The following is a 21,309-nucleotide window of genomic DNA, read 5'->3' on the forward strand; positions in this document are numbered from 1 at the left end:
AGGCTCTTGGGGGCATATTGTTTTAGAGTCCCCCGAGCGGGACTCCAACGGTGGCAGCATTGTTTTGAGAGCCCACGAGGCTCAGAGGGGGCATTCGTTGTTCAGAGCCATGAGGCTCCTGAGGACCCAATTATTTCTTTCAAGCCCACGAGGTGTCCACATGTGTTTGGCCCATGGCGAATTCAGCTGCCCAGCACTTAGTGGGCAGCTGCTACGTTTAGGCCTGGTTCTTCGGCGCAATCTCTTTTGGCTGCCTCCGCAGCCTGCCCAGACTGTCTGGACACAGGGCGTTTCAGCCCCAGAGAGGCCAGTTGGTCTGGGGGACAGTTCTTGTGTTGTGCCCTTGCGGGGGGTACATGTTTGGCCCTATGTGTCTTGCGCAGATGTGATTTCCTGCCTAATGTGATGGATGCAATGCTTTTGCCCATGCCTCTAAATATGTGTTTTCATGCCTAGGAGGTTGTTTGCCCTAGAAGAGTGATGTTAGTGAGGTCATGGCGCCCTGCGTAATATTTACCTAAGGTGTTTTAGGATTACGTAGGTGGTGTTTACCTGTTACCAGTGAGTACAGGTTGTGTGCTATATGTGCTGTTTTGGTACTACAGTATGATTATGTTCTACGTGCTAATTCTAAAAGTGATTATTCCTGACAGTGGTCCATGTGGCCCGGTCCTGTACATATATCCCCTGTAAATTCTGGCCGTGCCCATGGCACCTTGTGAAGTATATGTTTATTATCTAACGTTTGTGGTATAATACAAAGACTAATTTTTTATATATACCCTTGAGGTGAGTTTCCTTTGTGGTGGGCCTTAGGTGTTGCTGCTGGGTGCGTGCGCAAGCGCTTTACACATCGCCTCTGAGATAAGCCTGACTGCTCGTGCTAAGCTACTATGGGGGTGAGCAGAGGTTATCTTGGAGGGAAACTTCATTGCCCTGACTAGAGTGGTGGTTTTTGCCTGGCTTTGGCGTAAGCCTCAGCCAGCCAGTAATTCCCATTTCTAACAACAATGAAATATTACAGCACATTAACTTGTCAAATTAAATATGTATTAAATTAACAATTCATTAAAATATATTTATTTAATTCACAGTGGTTATGGCTAAACATCAGTATATTCCAGTTTGCCTTTAAAGTAATGTTAAGAAATAACATATTTCTTAGGAATTATAATAATTACTGTTCTAAATAAATACACCTTCTTCAACTTTTCTTTAAAATCTTGAAAGTGGGCATGTACACAAACCTCTGCCAGACTTCCTTTTGCCACTCTACATATAAATTCTCTGCTTTTTTGATTTGGACAATTGAAATTTTTTTAACGTACTAAGGGCCTGATCATGAGTTTGGCTGTCTTCCAGTGGGCCGCCATGCCAACACCCCACTGGAAGACTGCCATGCCCATAGTCAAGCCACCCATTGGATTAGGCGTTAATACTGGGTGGGTGTCTCTGCTTCGGTGGTGCCTTTCTAAGGCGCACATGTGAGCCTTAAAAAGGCACTGCCGTGGGACTTCCAAAGCATGTTCCTGCACGGGAAGAAATGCACATTTTTGTGCATTTCTTCCTGTGCAGGAACAGGGGGTGCAAAAATACAGGAGGGCACAACACGTGCCCCCCCTTCATGCACCCCTATGCACAGAGGCAACAGGGTGAGTTTCCTCATCACCACACTTTTTATGGCGGGCTCACCGGCATGAAAAAGAGGGCAGTGAGGTAACTCATAATATTCTTGTCAGTGCTGCAGCGCCACCCCAGCATATTGGAGCCTCTGACCGCTGCTCCACCGCCGCAGGATCCCGAATCCCCCACAGTTGGCGGTCTTGGGGCGGGCCCACTGCCGCACTCGTAATACGGAAGTCAGACAGCCAGTGCGGCAGAGGGTGCACCACCACGACTATGGCGGTCCAATGGACCGCCGTAGTCATAATCAGTCCTGTAGTAGCTTCCTACTTTTTTGGGGAATATGTGAGACAGAGGCTGATAAAATTATTCTTGTCTTTGTCCTTATCTTGAACTCATTGGAGAAACCTATCTACCATTTATTGCTGGACAGTAATCTTCAAACTAATCTTCTAAACAAGTGTGTATGAAAGTTTGACTATCTGGAATAAATACCTCAAAATCAAATTAATCATTAGTTTCTTGCACATTCAGTGAGATTTATTTTTAATAAAAACATTTACTAATTTGAGAAGTTGTTTGAAAGTGAAATTTAAGATTAATATTACTTAATAATATCTCAGCTTATGCAAAATGTTGTAGGCCTGTTGTGTTTAATATGGCATCCCACACCCGCTGTACTCTATTGTGTAGGAGGCAGGACAGTGGAGCAGGAGGAGACAGGTGTTAGGTGCCAGGCAATCAGTGAAAGGAGGATCTCTCCCTGGCTATTGCTCTTCCTTACCTGGTTGACAAATCTTGTTTTAAAATGGATATAAGTTACTGATTGCATGTCATATAAGCTGGGGTTGAAAGTTTCATTCACTGTCACGTTCACAGCCACGGTCGCATTGATGTAGTCTGGAAGCAGAGAAGAAAGCATTAGTGCCCTGGTCAAAGATGTCTCCCACACATGGCATCAACCCCCTGCACATCTTTACCCTGCTTTGCCACACACCCACATGCCCTTCCCTGCACAATCCCTCTTAACCTGCCTTTGTAAACCCTCACATCCTGCCCCCTAGGGTAGACAGGCCATGATGACACTCCGGGACTTTCACGGCAGGTGGTAGACTAGGGGGCAGCTTTCTAAGTTAAACTGGCTGCTGTGAGGCAATCATGCCCCTTTGTTGCAGCCTTCTAAAGGGTAGGGCTCGGTCGTGCATTTTTGCCAGGGTTGATTTTGGTTGTCAGCCTTGCTTTGCTGCACTCACGCACTGGCAACCCCTTCACATCATGCACTCACTCGAAAACATACTCATGTCATAGCATAACATGTGTATTTGTAAAGAGCACATTCACACAGAAGGGCATCTTGGTGCTGAATAACACTTGTTTATTGTTACCCAACTCAATGGTACTTATTTTATCGACCTCAGAAGGATGAAAGGCTGAGTGGACCAGCCAGAATTTGAACATGTGACCTTGAGGTGAAACACAGGCCCCTACACGCATCTGTCCACTATGCCAGCAGACCAGGCCTCCTCAATCGCTCATGCCCTGCCCCTAAGCATCCTCATACCTTCCTCACAAATGCTGGCATTCAGTCAAAGAGACAGAAAGAATATAATGCCCTACCTATGGTGATGGTGTCCTGAGAAAACTGGCACAGCGGACCATTGAAGTTGATCGGGCACAGGCAGTAGGTGTTGTCGGTGTTTGGGGTGCCACCATTCTGGCAGGCGATTGGCACCGGAGTGGTGCTTACTGTCAACAAAAGAGACAGTCTTGAATTAGATTACACATGTGAAGCACAGGTAAGTGCACTGCCAGCCTGGCATGTTCACTGACTGGCACTCAATCTTGCAAAGTCATAGCAGGTTACACAATGTGAAACGAACACTCACAATTTGGCACGTTCACAGGATGCCACATTCAAAGGCTGTCACATTCACAGGCTGGCACAATCACAGCCTGGCACATTCAAATCTTGGCGCAATTACAAACTGGTACATTCACAGCCTGGCAGATTCATAAACAGGTACATTCACAAACTGGCACATTCATAGACTGCTACATTCACAAAATGGCACATTTAGAGTCTTTCGCAAAGCCACACAAATAGAAATGTCCACCCCAGTAAGGAACCTTCACAGCCTGGCACATTCTCATTCATACCAATCTCAGGGAAGTACACAAACATGTGATCTCGCAAACAGGCAACCTCAAAGTGTGGCACATTTACAACCAGGCACATTGGCATCTGAGTGCCCTTACAGGTAGGCACACAGAAAGGCGCAGCCGCACCTAGTAACATTCTCGGAGAGACACATTCACAGCCAGGCACATCCACTGCTAAGCACACTCAGAATCACTTGCCCGGGCTGCCATATGCACAGCTGAACACACTCAGAATCACTCGCCCAGCCAGGCACATCCACAGCTGAGCACACTCAGAATCACTCGCCCAGCCAGGCACATCCACAGCTGATCACACTCAGAATCGCTCGCCCAGCCAGGCACATCCACAGCTGATCACACTCAGAATCGCTCGCCCAGCCAGGCACATCCACAGCTGATCACACTCAGAATCGCTCGCCCAGCCAGGCACATCCACAGCTGAGCACACTCAGAATCACTTGCCCAGCCACTCACATCCACAGCTGATCACACTCAGAATCGCTCGCCCAGCCAGGCACATCCACAGCTGAGCACACTCAGAATCACTTGCCCAGCCACTCACATCCACAGCTGATCACACTCAGAATCACTCGCCCAGCCAGGCACATCCAGTCCAGCTGAGCACACTCAGAATCGCTCGCCCACCCAGGTCCATCCACAGGTGACCACACTCACCATCTCTCGCCCAGCCAGGCACATCCACAGCTGACCACACTCACCATCTCTCGCCCAGCCAGGCACATCCACAGCTGACCACACTCACCATCACTCGCTCAGCCAGGCACATCCATAGCTTAGCACATTCACAATCACTCACCAAGCCAGGCACATACACTGCTGAGCACACTTGCCATCACTTGCCCAGCCAGACACACCCTATCTGAGCACACTCACAATCACTCGCCCAGCCAGGCACATCCACAGCTGAGCACACTCACAATCACTCACCCAGCCAGGCACATACACAGCTGAGCACAAGCACTCACCCAGCCAGGCACATACACATCTGAGCACACTCACAATCACTCTCACAGCCTGGCACATCCACAGCTGAGCACACTCACCATCTCTCGCCCAGCCAGGCACATACACAGCTGAGCACACTCACAATCACTCACCCAGCCAGTATGTATGATGTTACAACGCATACTTTTACCACGCATACCTTTACAACGCAGTATTTACAACGAATACCGTTAGAACGCATAGCGCTTAGAGGTGCTGGATAGTGGTAAGTATAATTTTCTATTCCAACTCCAGTCCCTGTGGACACAAGGGAAGGTGTTGGATAGAAAATTAAACTTATTACTTACCCTAGAGCGCCCCCCAGCGCAATGCGTTGTAATGGTATGCGTGGTAATACCTGCGTTGTAATGGTAGTGCGTTGTAAATATTTTGTTGTAAACGTTGCATACCACCCAGCCAGGCACATACACAGCTGAGCACAAGCACTCACCCAGCAAGGCACATACACAGCTGAGCACACTCACAATCACTCTCACAGCCAGGCACATCCACAGCTGAGCTCACTCACCATCTCTCGCCCAACCAGGCACATCCACAGCTGAGCATACTCACAATCACTCACCCAGCCAGGCACATGCACAGCTGAGCACAAGCACTCACCCAGCCAGGCACATACACAGCTGAGCACACTCACAATCACTCTCATAGCCAGGCACATCCACAGCTGAGCACACTCACCATCTCTCGCTCAGCCACGCACATCCACAGCTGAGCACACTCACAATCACTCACCCAGCCAGGCACATACACAGCTGAGCACAAGCACTCACCCAGCCAGGCACATACACAGCTGAGCACACTCACAATCACTCTCACAGCCAGGCACATCCACAGCTGAGCACACTCACAATCACTCTCACAGCCAGGCACATCCACAGCTGAGCACACTCACAATCACTCACCCAGCCAGGCACATACACAGCTGAGCACAAGCACTCACCCAGCCAGGCACATACACAGCTGAGCACACTCACAATCACTCGCACAGCCAGGCACACACAGACCAGGCACACTCAGATATGCTTGTAGCCATCACAGTGTCAGCCTGCTCACAAGCAGTGAGCACTCACGGGCAGTGACAGTCACACCCAAATCTACCTTGAGCTTGCCACCATTGCAGAAAAAACATCCTTACAGTCAAGCATACTCAGGAATGCACTGTCTCTCCAATGGTCAAAGATTGGCATTTTCTGAAACCGGAACTACTCTCCGTGGACCACACCCCCAAGCACATGGCTCTGGTTTGCCCCAGGCTCTGTGTGCTCCTTTCATATTTGATATTTGTTTCAGAGGTAAGTACCTGTTTGGAAGGTGCTCTGTATGGTAGGTGGAAAGAGATGAGATGATGTTTTTTTTACCATTTTGTAAACAATGTTGCGCCATGACAGCACATGTAAAAAATTGCTCATTGGATAAAACATCACTGAGACTGGGGTACCAACAGCACATGGCGAAGGACAACCAGTGGTCCATGGGACAGGAAAACAACTGCACAAGGAGTAGTGTGTCCATAGGGTATGGGGTCAGGAGATACATTACAACATATGGCATAGGATAGAGTAGCCAGCGACAAATGGCCAGAGGGACCAATCGCAGCTGGGGCAGTGCGCCAAGTTGAGCATGGGTCAAGAGCAGTAACAATAGACAGGAAAGCGACCAACACCATATAATACAAGGGGCCACCAACTCAAGGGAAAGGGTGCCAACAACTGATGGGGTGTGCTGATTATAGCAATGTTGACAATCAACACAGATGAGACAGGAAGGCAATGAGCTTGTACATCTGGGGGACTGCCGTCCGCTTGAAGTGGGTAGGAGTCACTACATTACCAAGTGTTGTACAGTCATCGCCATAATGCCTAGTGTAATGAAGTAACTATCCCTTGAGCCAGTATAATGCAGTAACCATCACACCAGAACTGAGCAATAAGCACGCCTACATACCAGTATTATCCATTAATCGCATCACCAGCCAGTCCTTTTGCATAGGTATGCCCAATAGTAAATATTGTAAGACAACACCCCCTGTCGGGTAGTAGTGCACAGTAACCAGACAAGTAAACAGTATTGTACTGTAGTCACTGGAGTGTAGGGGCTTTCGTCAGCTAGGTAGAACACTGTCAGGGTTACTTAAAGGGTGGTAGAAATAATGCTCCATCGAAACGCGGCAGATATCTCGTCTGCCATATTACAAGCGCCATAGTCTATAATGCATGTATAATATGGCGGCGGGCAACTGTTATATTTGTGATGGAGTATCCTGTCTGTTAAACTCCATATAAGGCCTGGAGCCTCTTTTCAGAAGCCTGAACGACAAAGTTATTAGAGGCAAACCAGAGAAGTGACTAAAGAAATATTTGGTCAGCATCTTAACACATCATAAGCCATAAGACATCACAAGACATAAAACATCATAAAACATAAAACATCATATGACATCATGCCATAAGACAAAATACATCATAGGCATCATGAAGACAGATGCTCACACATGAGACATCTAAACAACTCTAGGATATGACTACAGTAGCAACCTTAGGGGCCATCAAATGGAGGAATGGGACATTATTTTAGGCTTGCAAAGGGGAAAGGGTTCAGGAGCATCTGAACAGAGTCTTCATAGAACTGGGTTGGGAGAATGAAAGTCCACTTGATAGAATATAATAGGTCACAGACTGAGGACATATTAAAAAAGCATTGGCAAAGCCAATAGGTTTTACCTACATAAAAGCTATTGGCTTTGCTAATGTCTTTTCTCCTTGTTCTACAGCAGCCTGGAATGAAATAGAGTAGTGGAGTGGCATGGAGTGGAGTGGAGTGGAATAGAGTGGCTTGAAGTGACGTGGTGTTAAGTAGAGTGGAGTGGCATAGAGTCAGGCTAGCTTGAATCCAGTGGCACAGTGAGCACTAAGTGGGAAGGGTATGCCCTGACGTTGGTCCCGTGCTCAATGTACAATTGGATTCAAGCTAGCCTGGCTGATATGGGGTGATGCCACTAAACCAGTCCCAGAATGATTGTTTCTGGTCCAGGGAGGACTTGGCTTGGAAACTCGGGCTGGACTGTTCTCAGGAGGGGCAGGGTTAAGACTGATTTGCATATGGCTGGGTCCAAACTACGGTGGCTTGGTGAGCAAATGAACAATGGATTAAACCCAGATCCTTGTGACTGCGGGTGAATGTTTGCATTGTTCAGCATTCCATCCATCATTTTTTCCTTTTGATAAAGTAGAGGGCATAGCGTGACATAGATTAGCATAGAGTGGCATAGAGTGAAGCGACAGAGAGTGCAGTGGTTTAGAGTGCACTGGTGCAGAGTAGAGTGGCATATAGGGCACTGGTGTAGAGTAAAGTGGTGCAGAGTGCAGGAGGGAGAGTGGTTTGCAGTGGGATAGAGTATAGTGGTACAGAGTAGGGAGAGCGGTGGCACAAAGTAGACTGGCATAAAAAACTGTGGAGCAGAGTAGAATACTGTAGAGTGCAGTGGAGTAGAGTGACACAGAGTGCTGTATAGTAGAGTGTAGTGGCATAGGGTTAGTGATGTAGGGTGCAGTGGTATAGAGTGCAGTGGCATGGAGTACAATGGTGCAGAGTAGAGTGGCATAGAGTGCAGTTGCACAGAGTAAAGTAGAGAGGTGCAGTGGCATAAAGTAGAGTGATGCAGAGTACATTAGAGTGCTGCAGAGAAGATTAGCTTGACATAGAATGCAGGAGTGTGGAGTGTAGTGGGGTAGAGTGCAGTGGCACAGAGTAAAATGTTGCAGAGTAGAGGACAGTGGCGTAGAGTGGTGCAGAGTAGAGTGCAGTGACCTAGAGTGCAATGGTGCAGAGTAGAGTGGTGCAGAGTAGAGTAGGGTGGTGTAGAGTGCAGTGGCATCGAGTGCATTGGCATACAATGGAATGATTTAGAGTGCAGTGTGGTAGAGTAGAGTGGCATAGAGTGCAGTGGTGTATAGCAGAATAAAGTAGTGTAGAGTGCAGTGATGCAGAGAAGGTTAGAATAGTGTATGGTGCAGAGAAGAGTGCAGTGGCATGGAGTGCACAAGCGTAGAGTAGTGCAGAGAAGAGCAGAGTGGCATAGAGTACAGTGCTGTATAGTCGTGCAGGAAAGAGCAGAGTGGCATAGAGCGCACTGGCGTAGAGTGAAGTGATCTAGAGGGCAATGGTGCAGAGTAGAGTGGTGAAGAGTAGAGTAGAGTGGTGCAGAGTAGAGTACAGTGGGCAAGAGCAGCATGATGGGGCGTAGTGTGGTGTGGCATAGAGTGGTGCGGAGTAGAGTGGTGTGCCCTATAGTGCAGTGACGTAGAGTGCAATGTTATACAGTAGAGTCGCATAGAGTGCAGTGGCATAGAGTAGAGTGGCATCGAGTGCAGTGGAGTAGAGTACAGTAGAGTGCAGTGATACAGAATAGATTATAGTGGCATGAAAGCAGTAGTGCACAGGAGAGTGCAGTGGCATGGAGTGCAGTGAATCAGGCCCTAAGAGTTTACTGGAGGGTTACTCTAAAAACAACTTGATGGATATGTCGCCCACCTTATTACAAATGCCATAGAATGTAATGCACTTGTAATAAGATGGCCAGGATATCCGTCACATTTATAATGGAGTAACCTGTCTACCAAACTCTAAATTAGGCCCTAACCCTTTCGGTAACCACAATGGGCCTGATTACTAAAAATTGACATGAGCGTGGAGCTCACTTACCTTTTGTGGGTCTTGTGGTGGTCGGTGACAGCGAGGTGCTTGAACGAGTAGTGACAGAGGTTGCATGATGAGCCGTTGAAAGACTGATACTGCTGGATCTCAAAGTACTGTGGCTCTCAGTGGAGCTGGTTTTCTGTGAGGTGCTTTGACTCGCCGCAGTGATGTTACTCACTGTGGTGATGTGGCTGCCGGTGCTAATCGAGCTCTCTGTTTTGCTCGTACTCGCCATGGACATTTGACTCCCTGTGGTAACACGACTCTCTGCTGTCTGTCGACTTTCTCTTTCTCTAGTTGTCAGGCTATATGATGGTGGAATCTCTGACTTAGTTAGACTCTCTGGTGTTCTCAAACTCTCATGTGTGCTCAGACTGTGTGGGGTGCTTGTTGACTCAGATGGTGTTAAAGTTGTTGCTGTGAGCAAGCTCTTTGAGGTTGTAAGACTCTCTGGCATGGTCACCATCACTGATGTGCTCACACTACCTGTTGTTCTTAGACTCTCTGGTGTACTTAAACTCTTTGGTGTACTCAGAGTCTCAGGTGTTGATTTGCTCTCTGGGGGTTTCAGGCTTTCCTGGGTGCTCCCACTGAGTAGTGTGATTATTGACTCTGGTGGAGTAAAACTCACTGGTGTGGACAAGGTTGTCAGAATTTCTGGAGTGGTCATACTCATTAGTGTGCTAAACTTCTCTGTTGTTCCCAGGCTCTCTGATGTGCTCGGAGTCTCTGGAGTTGACATGCTCTTGTGTGTGTTTAGGCTCTCTGGTGTGCTCGGAGTCTCTGGAGTTGACATGCTCTGGTGTGTGCTCAGGCTCTCTGGTGTGCTCGGAGTCTCTGGAGTTGACATGCTCTGGTGTGTGCTCAGGCTCTCTGGTGTGCTTGGAGTCTCTGGAGTTGACATGCTCTCATGTGTGCTCAGGATCTCTGGTATGCTCGGAGTCTCTGGAGTTGACATGCTCTTGTGTGTACTCAGGCTCTCTGGTGTGCTCAGAGTCTCTGGAGTTGACATGCTCTCATGTGTGCTCAGGCTCTCTGGTGTGCTCGGAGTCTCTGGAGTTGACATGCTCTCGTGTGTGCTCAAGCTCTCCGGTGTGCTTGGAGTCTCTCGAGTTGACATGCTCTCGTGTGTGCTCATGCTCTCTGGCGTGCTCGGAGTCTCTAGAGTTGACATGCTCTGGTGTGTGCTCAGGCTCTCTGGGGTGCTCGGAGTCTCTGGGGTTGACATGCTCTTGTGTGTGCTCAGGCTCTGTTGTGTGCTCGGAGTCTCATGTGTTGACATGCTCTTGTGTGTGCTCAGGCTCTCCGGTGTGCTCGGAGTCTCTGGAGTTGACATGCTCTCGTGTGTGCTCAGAGTCTCTGGAGTTGACATGCTGTTGTGTGTGCTCAGGCTCTCTGGTGTGCCCGGAGTCTCTGGAGTTGACATGCTCTCATGTGTGCTCAGGCTCTCTGGAGTGCTCGGAGTATCTGGAGTTGACATGCTCTTGTGTGTGCTCAGACTCTCTAGTGTGCTCGGAGTCTCTGGTGTTGATATGGTCTTGTGTGTGCTCAGGCTCTCTGATGTGCTCGGAGTTTCTGAAGTTGGCATGCTCTCATGTGTGCTCAGACCCTCTGGTGTGCTCGGAGACTCTGGAGTTGACATGATCTCGTGTGTGATCAGGCTCTCTATTGTGCTCGGAGTCTCTGGAGTTGACATGCTCTCTTGTGTGCTCAGGCTCTCTGGTGTGCTCGGAGTCTCTGGAGTTGACATGCTCTCGTGTGTGCTCGGGCTCTCTAGTGTGCTCGGAGTCTCTGGAGTTGACATGCTCTTGTATGTGCTAAGACTCTGTGGTGTGCTCAGAGTCTCTGGTGTTGACATGCTCTCATGTGTGCTCAGGCTCTCTGGTGTGCTCGGAGTCTCTGGTGTTGACATGCCCTTGTGTGTGCTCAGGCTCTCTGGTGTGCTCGGAGTCTCTGGTGTTGACATGCTCTTGTGTGTGCTCAGGCTCTCTGGTGTGCTCGGAGTCTCTGGAGTTGACATGCTCTCATGTGTGCTCAGGCTTTCTGGTGTGCTTGGAGTCTCTGGAGTTGACATGCTCTTGTGTGTACTCTGGCTCTCTAGTGTGCTCAGAGCCTCTGGTGTTGACATGCTCCTGTGTGTGCTCAGACTATGTGGTGTGCTCGGAGTCTCTGGTGTTGACATGCTCTCGTGTGTGCTCAGACTCTGTGGTGTGCTCAGAGTCTCTGGAGTTGACTTGCTCTTGTGTGTGCTCAGGCTCTCTGGTGTGCTTGGATTCTCTGGTGTTGACAGGCTCTCGTGTGTGTTCAGGCTCTCTGGTGTGCTCGGTGTCTTTGGTGTTGACAAGCTCTCGTGTGTGCTCAGACTCTGTGGTGTGCTCAGAGTCTCTGGTGTAGACATGCTCTCGCGTGTGCTCAGGCTCTCTGGTGTGCTCAGAGTCTCTGGAGTTGACATGCTCTCATATGTGCTCAGGCTCTCTGGTGTGCTCGGAGTCTCTGGAGTTGACATGCTTTCGTGTGTGTTCAGGCTCTCTGGTGTGCTCAGAGTCTCAGGAGTTGACATGCTCTTGTGTGTGCTCAGGCTCTCTGGTGTGCTGGGAGACTCTGGAGTTGACAAGCTCTTGTGTGTGCTCAGGCTCTCTGGTGTACTCGGAGTCTCTGGTGTTGACATGCTCTCGTGTGTGCTCAGGCTCTCTGGTGTGCTCGGAGACTCTGGTGTTGACATGCTCTCGTATGTGCTCAGACTCTCATGTGTGATCAGGCTCTCTGGTGTGCTCAGAGTCTCTGGTGTTGACATGCTCTCATGTGTACTCAGGCTCTCGTGTGTGCTCAGGCTCTCTGGTGTGCTCGGAGTCTTTGGAGTTGACATGCTCTCATGTGTGCTCAGGCTCTCTGGAGTGCTCAGATTCTCTGGTGTTGACATGCTCTCATGCGTGCTCAGGCTCTCTGGTGTGCTCGGAGTCTCAGGAGATGACATGCTCTTGCGTGTGCTCAGGCTCTCTGGTGTGCTCAAGGTCTCTAGTGTTGATATGCTCTTGTGTGTGCTCATACTCTGTGGTGTGCTTGGAGTCTCTGGAGTTGACATGCTCTCTTGTGTGCTCAGACTCAGTGGTGTGCTCGGAGTCTCTGGAGTTGACATGCTCTCTTGTGTGCTCACGCTCTCTGGTGTGCTTGGAGTCTCTGGAGTTGACATGCTCTTGTGTGTGCTCAGGCTCTCTGGTGTGCTCTGAGACTCATGTGTTGACATGCTCTCATGTGTGCTCCGGCTCTGTGGTGTGCTCTGAATCTCTGGCATTGATATGCTCTTGTGTGTGCTCAGGCTCTCTGGGGTGCTCAGAGTCTCTGAAGTTGACATGCTCTCATGTGTGCTCAGGCTCTCTGGTGTGCTCAGAGTCTCTGGAGTTGATATGCTCTCGGGTGTGCTCAGGCTCTCTGGTGTGCTCGTAGTCTCTGCAGTTGACATGCTCTTGTGTGTGCTCAGGCTCTCTGGTGTGCTCGGAGTCTCTGGTGTTGACATGCTCTTATGTGTGCTCAGGCTCTCTGGTGTGCTCGGAGCCTCTCGGGTTGACATGTGCTCGTGTGTGCTCAGGCTCTCTGGTGTGCTCAGAGTCTCTGGTGTTGACATGCTCTTGTGTGTGCTCAGGCTCTCAGGTGTGCTCGGAGACTCTCGAGTTGACATGCTCTGGTGTGTGCTCAGGCTCTCTGGTGTGCTCAGAGTCTCTGGTGTTGACATGCTCTCGTGTGTGCTCAGACTCTGTGGTGTGCTCAGAATCTCTGGTGTTGACATGCTCTTGTGTGTGCTCAGGCTCTCTGGTGTGCTTGGATGCTCTGGGGTTGACATGCTCTCATGTGTGCTCAGAGTCTCTGGAGTTGACATGCTGTTGTGTGTGCTCAGGCTCTCTGGTGTGCCCGGAGTCTCTGGAGTTGACATGCTCTCATGTGTGCTCAGGCTCTCTGGAGTGCTCGGAGTATCTGGAGTTGACATGCTCTTGTGTGTGCTCAGACTCTCTACTGTGCTCGGAGTCTCTGGTGTTGATGTGGTCTTGTGTGTGCTCAGGCTCTCTGATGTGCTCAGAGTTTCTGAAGTTGGCATGCTCTCATGTGTGCTCAGACCCTCTGGTGTGCTCGGAGTCTCTGGAGTTGACATGATCTCGTGTGTGATCAGGCTCTCTATTGTGCTCGGAGTCTCTGGAGTTAACATGCTCTCTTGTGTGCTCAGGCTCTCTGGTGTGCTCGGAGTCTCTGGAGTTGACATGCTCTTGTGTGTGCTCGGGCTCTCTAGTGTGCTCGGAGTCTCTGGAGTTGACATGCTCTTGTATGTGCTAAGACTCTGTGGTGTGCTCAGAGTCTCTTGTGTTGACATGCTCTCATGTGTGCTCAGGCTCTCTGGTGTGCTTGGAGTCTCTGGTGTTGACATGCTCTTGTGTGTGATCAGGCTCTCTGGTGTGCTCGGAGTCTCTGGTGTTGACATGCTCTTGTGTGTGCTCAGGCTCTCTGGTGTGCTCGGAGTCTCTGGAGTTGACATGCTCTCATGTGTGCTCAGGCTTTCTGGTGTGCTTGGAGTCTCTGGAGTTGACATGCTCTTGTGTGTACTCTGGCTCTCTAGTGTGCTCAGAGCCTCTGGTGTTGAGATGCTCCTGTGTGTGCTCAGACTATGTGGTGTGCTCGGAGTCTCTGGTGTTGACATGCTCTTGTGTGTGCTCAGACTCTGTGGTGTGCTCAGAGTCTCTATAGTTGACATGCTCTTGTGTGTGCTCAGGCTCTCTGGTGTGCTTGGATTCTCTGGTGTTGACAGGCTCTTGTGTGTGTTCAGGCTCTCTGGTGTGCTCGGTGTCTCTGGTGTTGACATGCTCTCGTGTGTGCTCAGACTCTGTGGTGTGCTCAGAGTCTCTGGTGTAGACATGCTCTCGCGTGTGCTCAGGCTCTCTGGTGTGCTCAGAGTCTCTGGAGTTGACATGCTCTCATATGTGCTCAGGCTCTCTGGTGTGCTCGGAGTCTCTGGAGTTGACATGCTTTCGTGTGTGTTCAGGCTCTCTGGTGTGCTCAGAGTCTCAGGAGTTGACATGCTCTTGTGTGTGCTCACGCTCTCTGGTGTGCTGGGAGACTCTGGAGTTGACATGCTCTTGTGTGTGCTCAGGCTCTCTGGTGTACTCGGAGTCTCTGGTGTTGACATGCTCTCGTATGTGCTCAGGCTCTCTGGTGTGCTCGGAGACTCTGGTGTTGACATGCTCTCATGTGTACTCAGGCTCTCGTGTGTGCTCAGGCTCTCTGGTGTGCTCGGAGTCTCTGGAGATGACATGCTCTCATGTGTGCTCAGGCTCTCTGGAGTGCTCAGATTCTCTGGTGTTGACATGCTCTCATGCGTGCTCAGGCTCTCTGGTGTGCTCGGAGTCTCAGGAGTTGACATGCTCTTGCGTGTGCTCAGGCTCTCTGGTGTGCTCAAGGTCTCTAGTGTTGATATGCTCTTGTGTGTGCTCATACTCTGTGGTGTGCTTGGAGTCTCTGGAGTTGACATGCTCTCTTGTGTGCTCAGACTCAGTGGTGTGCTCGGAGTCTCTGGAGTTGACATGCTCTCTTGTGTGCTCACGCTCTCTGGTGTGCTTGGAGTCTCTGGAGTTGACATGCTCTTGTGTGTGCTCAGGCTCTCTGGTGTGCTCTGAGACTCATGTGTTGACATGCTCTCATGTGTGCTCCGGCTCTCTGGTGTTCTCAGAGTCTCTGGAGTTGACATGCTCTCTTGTGTGCTCAGGCTCTCTGGGGTGCTCGGAGTCTCTGAAGTTGACATGCTCTCATGTGTGCTCAGGCTCTCTGGTGTGCTCAGAGTCTCTGGAGTTGATATGCTCTCGGGTGTGCTCAGGCTCTCTGGTGTGCTCGTAGTCTCTGCAGTTGACATGCTCTTGTGTGTGCTCAGGCTCTCAGGTGTGCTCGGAGACTCTCGAGTTGACATGCTCTGGTGTGTGCCCAGGCTCTCTGATGTGCTCAGAGTCTCTGGTGTTGACATGCTCTTGTGTGTGCTCAGACTCTGTGGTGTGCTCAGAATCTCTGGTGTTGACATGCTCTTGTGTGTGCTCAGGCTCTCTGGTGTGCTTGGATGCTCTGGGGTTGACATGCTCTCATGTGTGCTCAGACTCTGTGGTGTGCTCAGAATCTCTGGTGTTGACATGCTCTCATGTGTGCTCAGGCTCGCTTGTGTGCTCAAAGTCTCTAGGGTGCTTGAAATCTCTGGAGTTGACATGCTCTTATGTGTGCTCAGGCTCTCTGGTGTGCTCAGACTCTCTGGTGTGCTCAGACTCTCTGGTGTGCTAGAAGTCTCTGGAGTTGACATGCTCTCATGTGTGCTCAGGCTCTCTGGTGTGCTCAGAGTCTCTGGTGTTGACATGCTCTCATGAGTGCTCAGGCTCTCAGGTGTGATCAGGCTCTCTGGTGTGCTCAGAGTCTCTGGCGTTGACATGATCTCATGTGTGCTCAGGCTCTCTGGTGTGCTCAGACTCTCTGGTGTGCTCAGACTCTCTGGTGTGTTTGAAGTCTCTGGAGTTGACATGCTCTCATGTGGGCTCAGGCTCTCTGGTGTGCTCCGAGTCTCTGGTGTTGACATGCTCTCATGAGTGCTCAGGCTCTCAGGTGTGCTCAAGCTCTCTGGTGTGCTCAGAGTCTCCGCTGTTGACATGATCGCATGTGTGCTCAGGCTCTCTGGTGTGCTCAGACTCTCTGGTGTGCTCAGACTCTCTGGTGTGTTTGAAGTCTCTGGAGTTGACATGCTCTCATGTGTGCTCAGGCTCTCTGGTGTGCTCAGAGTCTCTGGTGTTGACATGCTCTCATGAGTGCTCAGGCTCTCAGGTGTGCTCAAGCTCTCTGGTGTGCTCGGACTCTCTGGTGTTGACATGCTCTCATGTGTGCTCCGGCTCTCTGGTGTGCTCAGAGTGTCTGGTGTTGACACGCTCTCGTGTGTGCTCAGACTCAGTGGTGTGCTCGGAGTCTCTGGAGTTGACATGCTCTCTTGTGTGCTCATGCTCTCTGGTGTGCTTGGAGTCTCTGGAGTTGACATGCTCTCGTGTGTGCTCAGACTCTGTGGTGTGCTCAGAATCTCTGGTGTTGACATGCTCTTGTGTGTGCTCAAGCTCTCTGGTGTGCTTGGATGCTCTGGGGTTGACATGCTCTCATGTGTGCTCAGAGTCTCTGGAGTTGACATGCTGTTGTGTGTGCTCAGGCTCTCTGGTGTGCCCAGAGTCTCTGGAGTTGACATGCTCTCATGTGTGCTCAGGCTCTCTGGAGTGCTCGGAGTATCTGGAGTTGACATGCTCTTGTGTGTGCTCAGACTCTCTAGTGTGCTCGGAGTCTCTGGTGTTGATATGGTCTTGTGTGTGCTCAGGCTCTCTGATGTGCTCGGAGTTTCTGAAGTTGGCATGCTCTCATGTGTGCTCAGACCCTCTGGTGTGCTCGGAGTCTCTGGAGTTGACATGATCTCGTGTGTGATCAGGCTCTCTATTGTGCTCGGAGTCTCTGGAGTTGACATGCTCTCTTGTGTGCTCAGGCTCTCTGGTGTGCTCGGAGTCTCTGGAGTTGACATCCTCTCATGTGTGCTCGGGCTCTGTAGTGTGCTCGGAGTCTCTGGAGTTGACATGCTCTTGTATGTGCTAAGACTCTGTGGTGTGCTCAGAGTCTCTGGTGTTGACATGCTCTCATGTGTGCTCAGGCTCTCTGGTGTGCTCGGAGTCTCTGGTGTTGACATGCTCTTGTGTGTGCTCAGGCTCTCTGGTGTGCTCGGAGTCTCTGGTGTTGACATGCTCTTGTGTGTGCTCAGGCTCTCTGGTGTGCTCGGAGTCTCTGGAGTTGACATGCTCTCATGTGTGCTCAGGCTTTCTGGTGTGCTTGGAGTCTCTGGAGTTGACATGCTCTTGTGTGTACTCTGGCTCTCTAGTGTGCTCAGAGCCTCTGGTGTTGACATGCTCCTGTGTGTGCTCAGACTATGTGGTGTGCTCGGAGTCTCTGGTGTTGACATGCTCTCGTGTGTGCTCAGACTCTGTGGTGTGCTCAGAGTCTCTGGAGTTGACATGCTTTTGTGTGTGCTCAGGCTCTCTGGTGTGCTTGGATTCTCTGGTGTTGACAGGCTCTTGTGTGTGTTCAGGCTCTCTGCTGTGCTCGGTGTCTCTGGTGTTGACATGCTCTCGTGTGTGCTCAGACTCTGTGGTGTGCTCAGAGTCTCTGGTGTAGACATGCTCTCGCGTGTGCTCAGGCTCTCTGGTGTGCTCAGAGTCTCTGGAGTTGACATGCTCTCATATGTGCTCAGGCTCTCTGGTGTGCTCGGAGTCTCTGGAGTTGACATGCTTTCGTGTGTGTTCAGGCTCTCTGGTGTGCTCAGAGTCTCAGGAGTTGACATGCTCTTGTGTGTGCTCACGCTCTCTGGTGTGCTGGGAGACTCTGGAGTTGACATGCTCTTGTGTGTGCTCAGGCTCTCTGGTGTACTCGGAGTCTCTGGTGTTGACATGCTCTCGTGTGTGCTCAGGCTCTCTGGTGTGCTCGGAGACTCTGGTGTTGACAGGCTCTCGTATGTGCTCAGATTCTCATGTGTGATCAGGTTCTCTGGTGTGCTCAGAGTCTCTGGTGTTGACATGCTCTCATGTGTACTCAGGCTCTCGTGTGTGCTCAGGCTCTCTGGTGTGCTCGGAGTCTCTGGAGATGACATGCTCTCATGTGTGCTCAGGCTCTCTGGAGTGCTCAGATTCTCTGGTGTTGACATGCTCTCATGCGTGCTCAGGCTCTCTGGTGTGCTCGGAGTCTCAGGAGTTGACATGCTCTTGCGTGTGCTCAGGCTCTCTGGTGTGCTCAAGGTCTCTAGTGTTGATATGCTCTTGTGTGTGCTCATACTCTGTGGTGTGCTTGGAGTCTCTGGAGTTGACATGCTCTCTTGTGTGCTCAGACTCAGTGGTGTGCTCGGAGTCTCTGGAGTTGACATGATCTCTTGTGTGCTCACGCTCTCTGGTGTGCTTGGAGTCTCTGGAGTTGACATGCTCTTGTGTGTGCTCAGGCTCTCTGGTGTGCTCTGAGACTCATGTGTTGACATGCTCTCATGTGTGCTCCGGCTCTCTGGTGTGCTCAGAGTCTCTGGAGTTGACATGCTCTCTTGTGTGCTCAGGCTCTCTGGGGTGCTCGGAGTCTCTGAAGTTGACATGCTCTCATGTGTGCTCAGGCTCTCTGGTGTGCTCAGAGTCTCTGGAGTTGATATGCTCTCGGGTGTGCTCAGGCTCTCTGGTGTGCTCGTAGTCTCTGCAGTTGACATGCTCTTGTGTGTGCTCAGGCTCTCTGGTGTGCTCGGAGTCTCTGGTGTTGACATGCTCCTATGTGTGCTCAGGCTCTCTGGTGTGCTCGGAGCCTCTCGGGTTGACATGTGCTCGTGTGTGCTCAGGCTCTCTGGTGTGCTCAGAGTCTCTGGTGTTGACATGCTCTTGTGTGTGCTCAGGCTCTCAGGTGTGCTCGGAGACTCTCGAGTTGACATGCTCTGGTGTGTGCTCGGGCTCTCTGGTGTGCTCAGAGTCTCTGGTGTTGACATGCTCTTGTGTGTGCTCAGACTCTGTGGTGTGCTCAGAATCTCTGGTGTTGACATGCTCTTGTGTGTGCTCAGGCTCTCTGGTGTGCTTGGATGCTCTGGGGTTGACATGCTCTCATGTGTGCTCAGACTCTGTGGTGTGCTCAGAATCTCTGGTGTTGACATGCTCTCATGTGTGCTCAGGCTCGCTGGTGTGCTCAAAGTCTCTGGGGTGCTTGAAATCTCTGGAGTTGACATGCTCTTATGTGTGCTCAGGCTCTCTGGTGTGCTCAGACTCTCTGGTGTGCTCAGACTCTCTGGTGTGCTAGAAGTCTCTGGAGTTGACATGCTCTCATGTGTGCTCAGGCTCTCTGGTGTGCTCAGAGTCTCTGGTGTTGACATGCTCTCATGAGTGCTCAGGCTCTCAGGTGTGATCAGGCTCTCTGGTGTGCTCAGAGTCTCTGGTGTTGACATGATCTCATGTGTGCTCAGGCTCTCTGGTGTGCTCAGACTCTCTGGTGTGCTCAGACTCTCTGTTGTGTTTGAAGTCTCTGGAGTTGACATGCTCTCATGTGTGCTCAGGCTCTCTGGTGTGCTCAGAGTCTCTGGTGTTGACATGCTCTCATGAGTGCTCAGGCTCTCAGGTGTGCTCAAGCCCTCTGGTGTGCTCAGAGTCTCCGGTGTTGACATGATCGCATGTGTGCTCAGGCTCTCTGGTGTGCTCAGACTCTCTGGTGTGCTCAGACTCTCTGGTGTGTTTGAAGTCTCTGGAGTTGACATGCTCTCATGTGTGCTTAGGCTCTCTGGTGTGCTCAGAGTCTCTGGTGTTGACATGCTCTCATGAGTGCTCAGGCTCTCAGGTGTGCTCAAGCTCTCTGGTGTGCTCGGACTCTCTGGTGTTGACATGCTCTCATGTGTGCTCCGGCTCTCTGGTGTGCTCAAGCTCTCTGGTGTGCTCGGACTCTCTGGTGTTGACACGCTCTCGTGTGTGCTCAGACTCAGTGGTGTGCTCGGAGTCTCTGGAGTTGACATGCTCTCTTGTGTTCTCACGCTCTCTGGTGTGCTTGGAGTCTCTGGAGTTGACATGCTCTCATGTGTGCTTAGGCTCTCTGGTGTGCTCTGAGACTCATGTGTTGACATGCTCTCATGTGTGCTCCGGCTCTCTGGTGTGCTCAGACTCTCTGGTGTGCTCAGACTCTCTGTTGTGTTTGAAGTCTCTGGAGTTGACATGCTCTCATGTGTGCTCAGGCTCTCTGGTGTGCTCAGAGTCTCTGGTGTTGACATGCTCTCATGAGTGCTCAGGCTCTCAGGTGTGCTCAAGCCCTCTGGTGTGCTCAGAGTCTCCGGTGTTGACATGATCGCATGTGTGCTCAGGCTCTCTGGTGTGCTCAGGCTCTCTGGGGTGCTCGGAGTCTCTGGAGTTGATATGCTCTCGGGTGTGCTCAGGCTCTCTGGTGTGCTCGTAGTCTCTGCAGTTGACATGCTCTTGTGTGTGCTCAGGCTCTCTGGTGTGCTCGGAGTCTCTGGTGTTGACATGCTCCTATGTGTGCTCAGGCTCTCTGGTGTGCTCGGAGCCTCTCGGGTTGACATGTGCTCGTGTGTGCTCAGGCTCTCTGGTGTGCTCAGAGTCTCTGGTGTTGACATGCTCTTGTGTGTGCTCAGGCTCTCAGGTGTGCTCGGAGACTCTCGAGTTGACATGCTCTGGTGTGTGCTCGGGCTCTCTGGTGTGCTCAGAGTCTCTGGTGTTGACATGCTCTTGTGTGTGCTCAGACTCTGTGGTGTGCTCAGAATCTCTGGTGTTGACATGCTCTTGTGTGTGCTCAGGCTCTCTGGTGTGCTTGGATGCTCTGGGGTTGACATGCTATCATGTGTGCTCAGACTCTGTGGTGTGCTCAGAATCTCTGGTGTTGACATGCTCTCATGTGTGCTCAGGCTCGCTGGTGTGCTCAAAGTCTCTGGGGTGCTTGAAATCTCTGGAGTTGACATGCTCTTATGTGTGCTCAGGCTCTCTGGTGTGCTCAGACTCTCTGGTGTGCTCAGACTCTCTGGTGTGCTAGAAGTCTCTGGAGTTGACATGCTCTCATGTGTGCTCAGGCTCTCTGGTGTGCTCAGAGTCTCTGGTGTTGACATGCTCTCATGAGTGCTCAGGCTCTCAGGTGTGATCAGGCTCTCTGGTGTGCTCAGAGTCTCTGGTGTTGACATGATCTCATGTGTGCTCAGGCTCTCTGGTGTGCTCAGACTCTCTGGTGTGCTCAGACTCTCTGTTGTGTTTGAAGTCTCTGGAG

General features: G+C 50.9%; 1 protein-coding gene across 1 annotated transcript in view; it reads right to left on the minus strand.

Moving 5' to 3' along the window:
- The window catches only part of LOC144797798 (uncharacterized), a 74,821-nt gene extending 60,216 nt beyond the window's left edge, over positions 1–14,605 (minus strand). Inside the window, exons 1-3 of the mRNA XM_078668581.1 lie at positions 9,511–14,605; positions 3,241–3,369; positions 2,408–2,523 (exon numbers count right to left, since the gene is read on the minus strand). Coding sequence (XP_078524707.1) covers positions 2,408–2,523; positions 3,241–3,369; positions 9,511–14,566 — 5,301 coding nt within the window. The 5' untranslated portion in view covers positions 14,567–14,605. The remainder of the gene's footprint in view (positions 1–2,407; positions 2,524–3,240; positions 3,370–9,510) is intronic.
- Between the last annotated feature and the right edge of the window lie 6,704 nt (positions 14,606–21,309).

This window comes from Lissotriton helveticus, chromosome 12 (assembly GCF_964261635.1).
Source record: "Lissotriton helveticus chromosome 12, aLisHel1.1, whole genome shotgun sequence".
Lineage (NCBI taxonomy): Eukaryota > Metazoa > Chordata > Amphibia > Caudata > Salamandridae > Lissotriton > Lissotriton helveticus.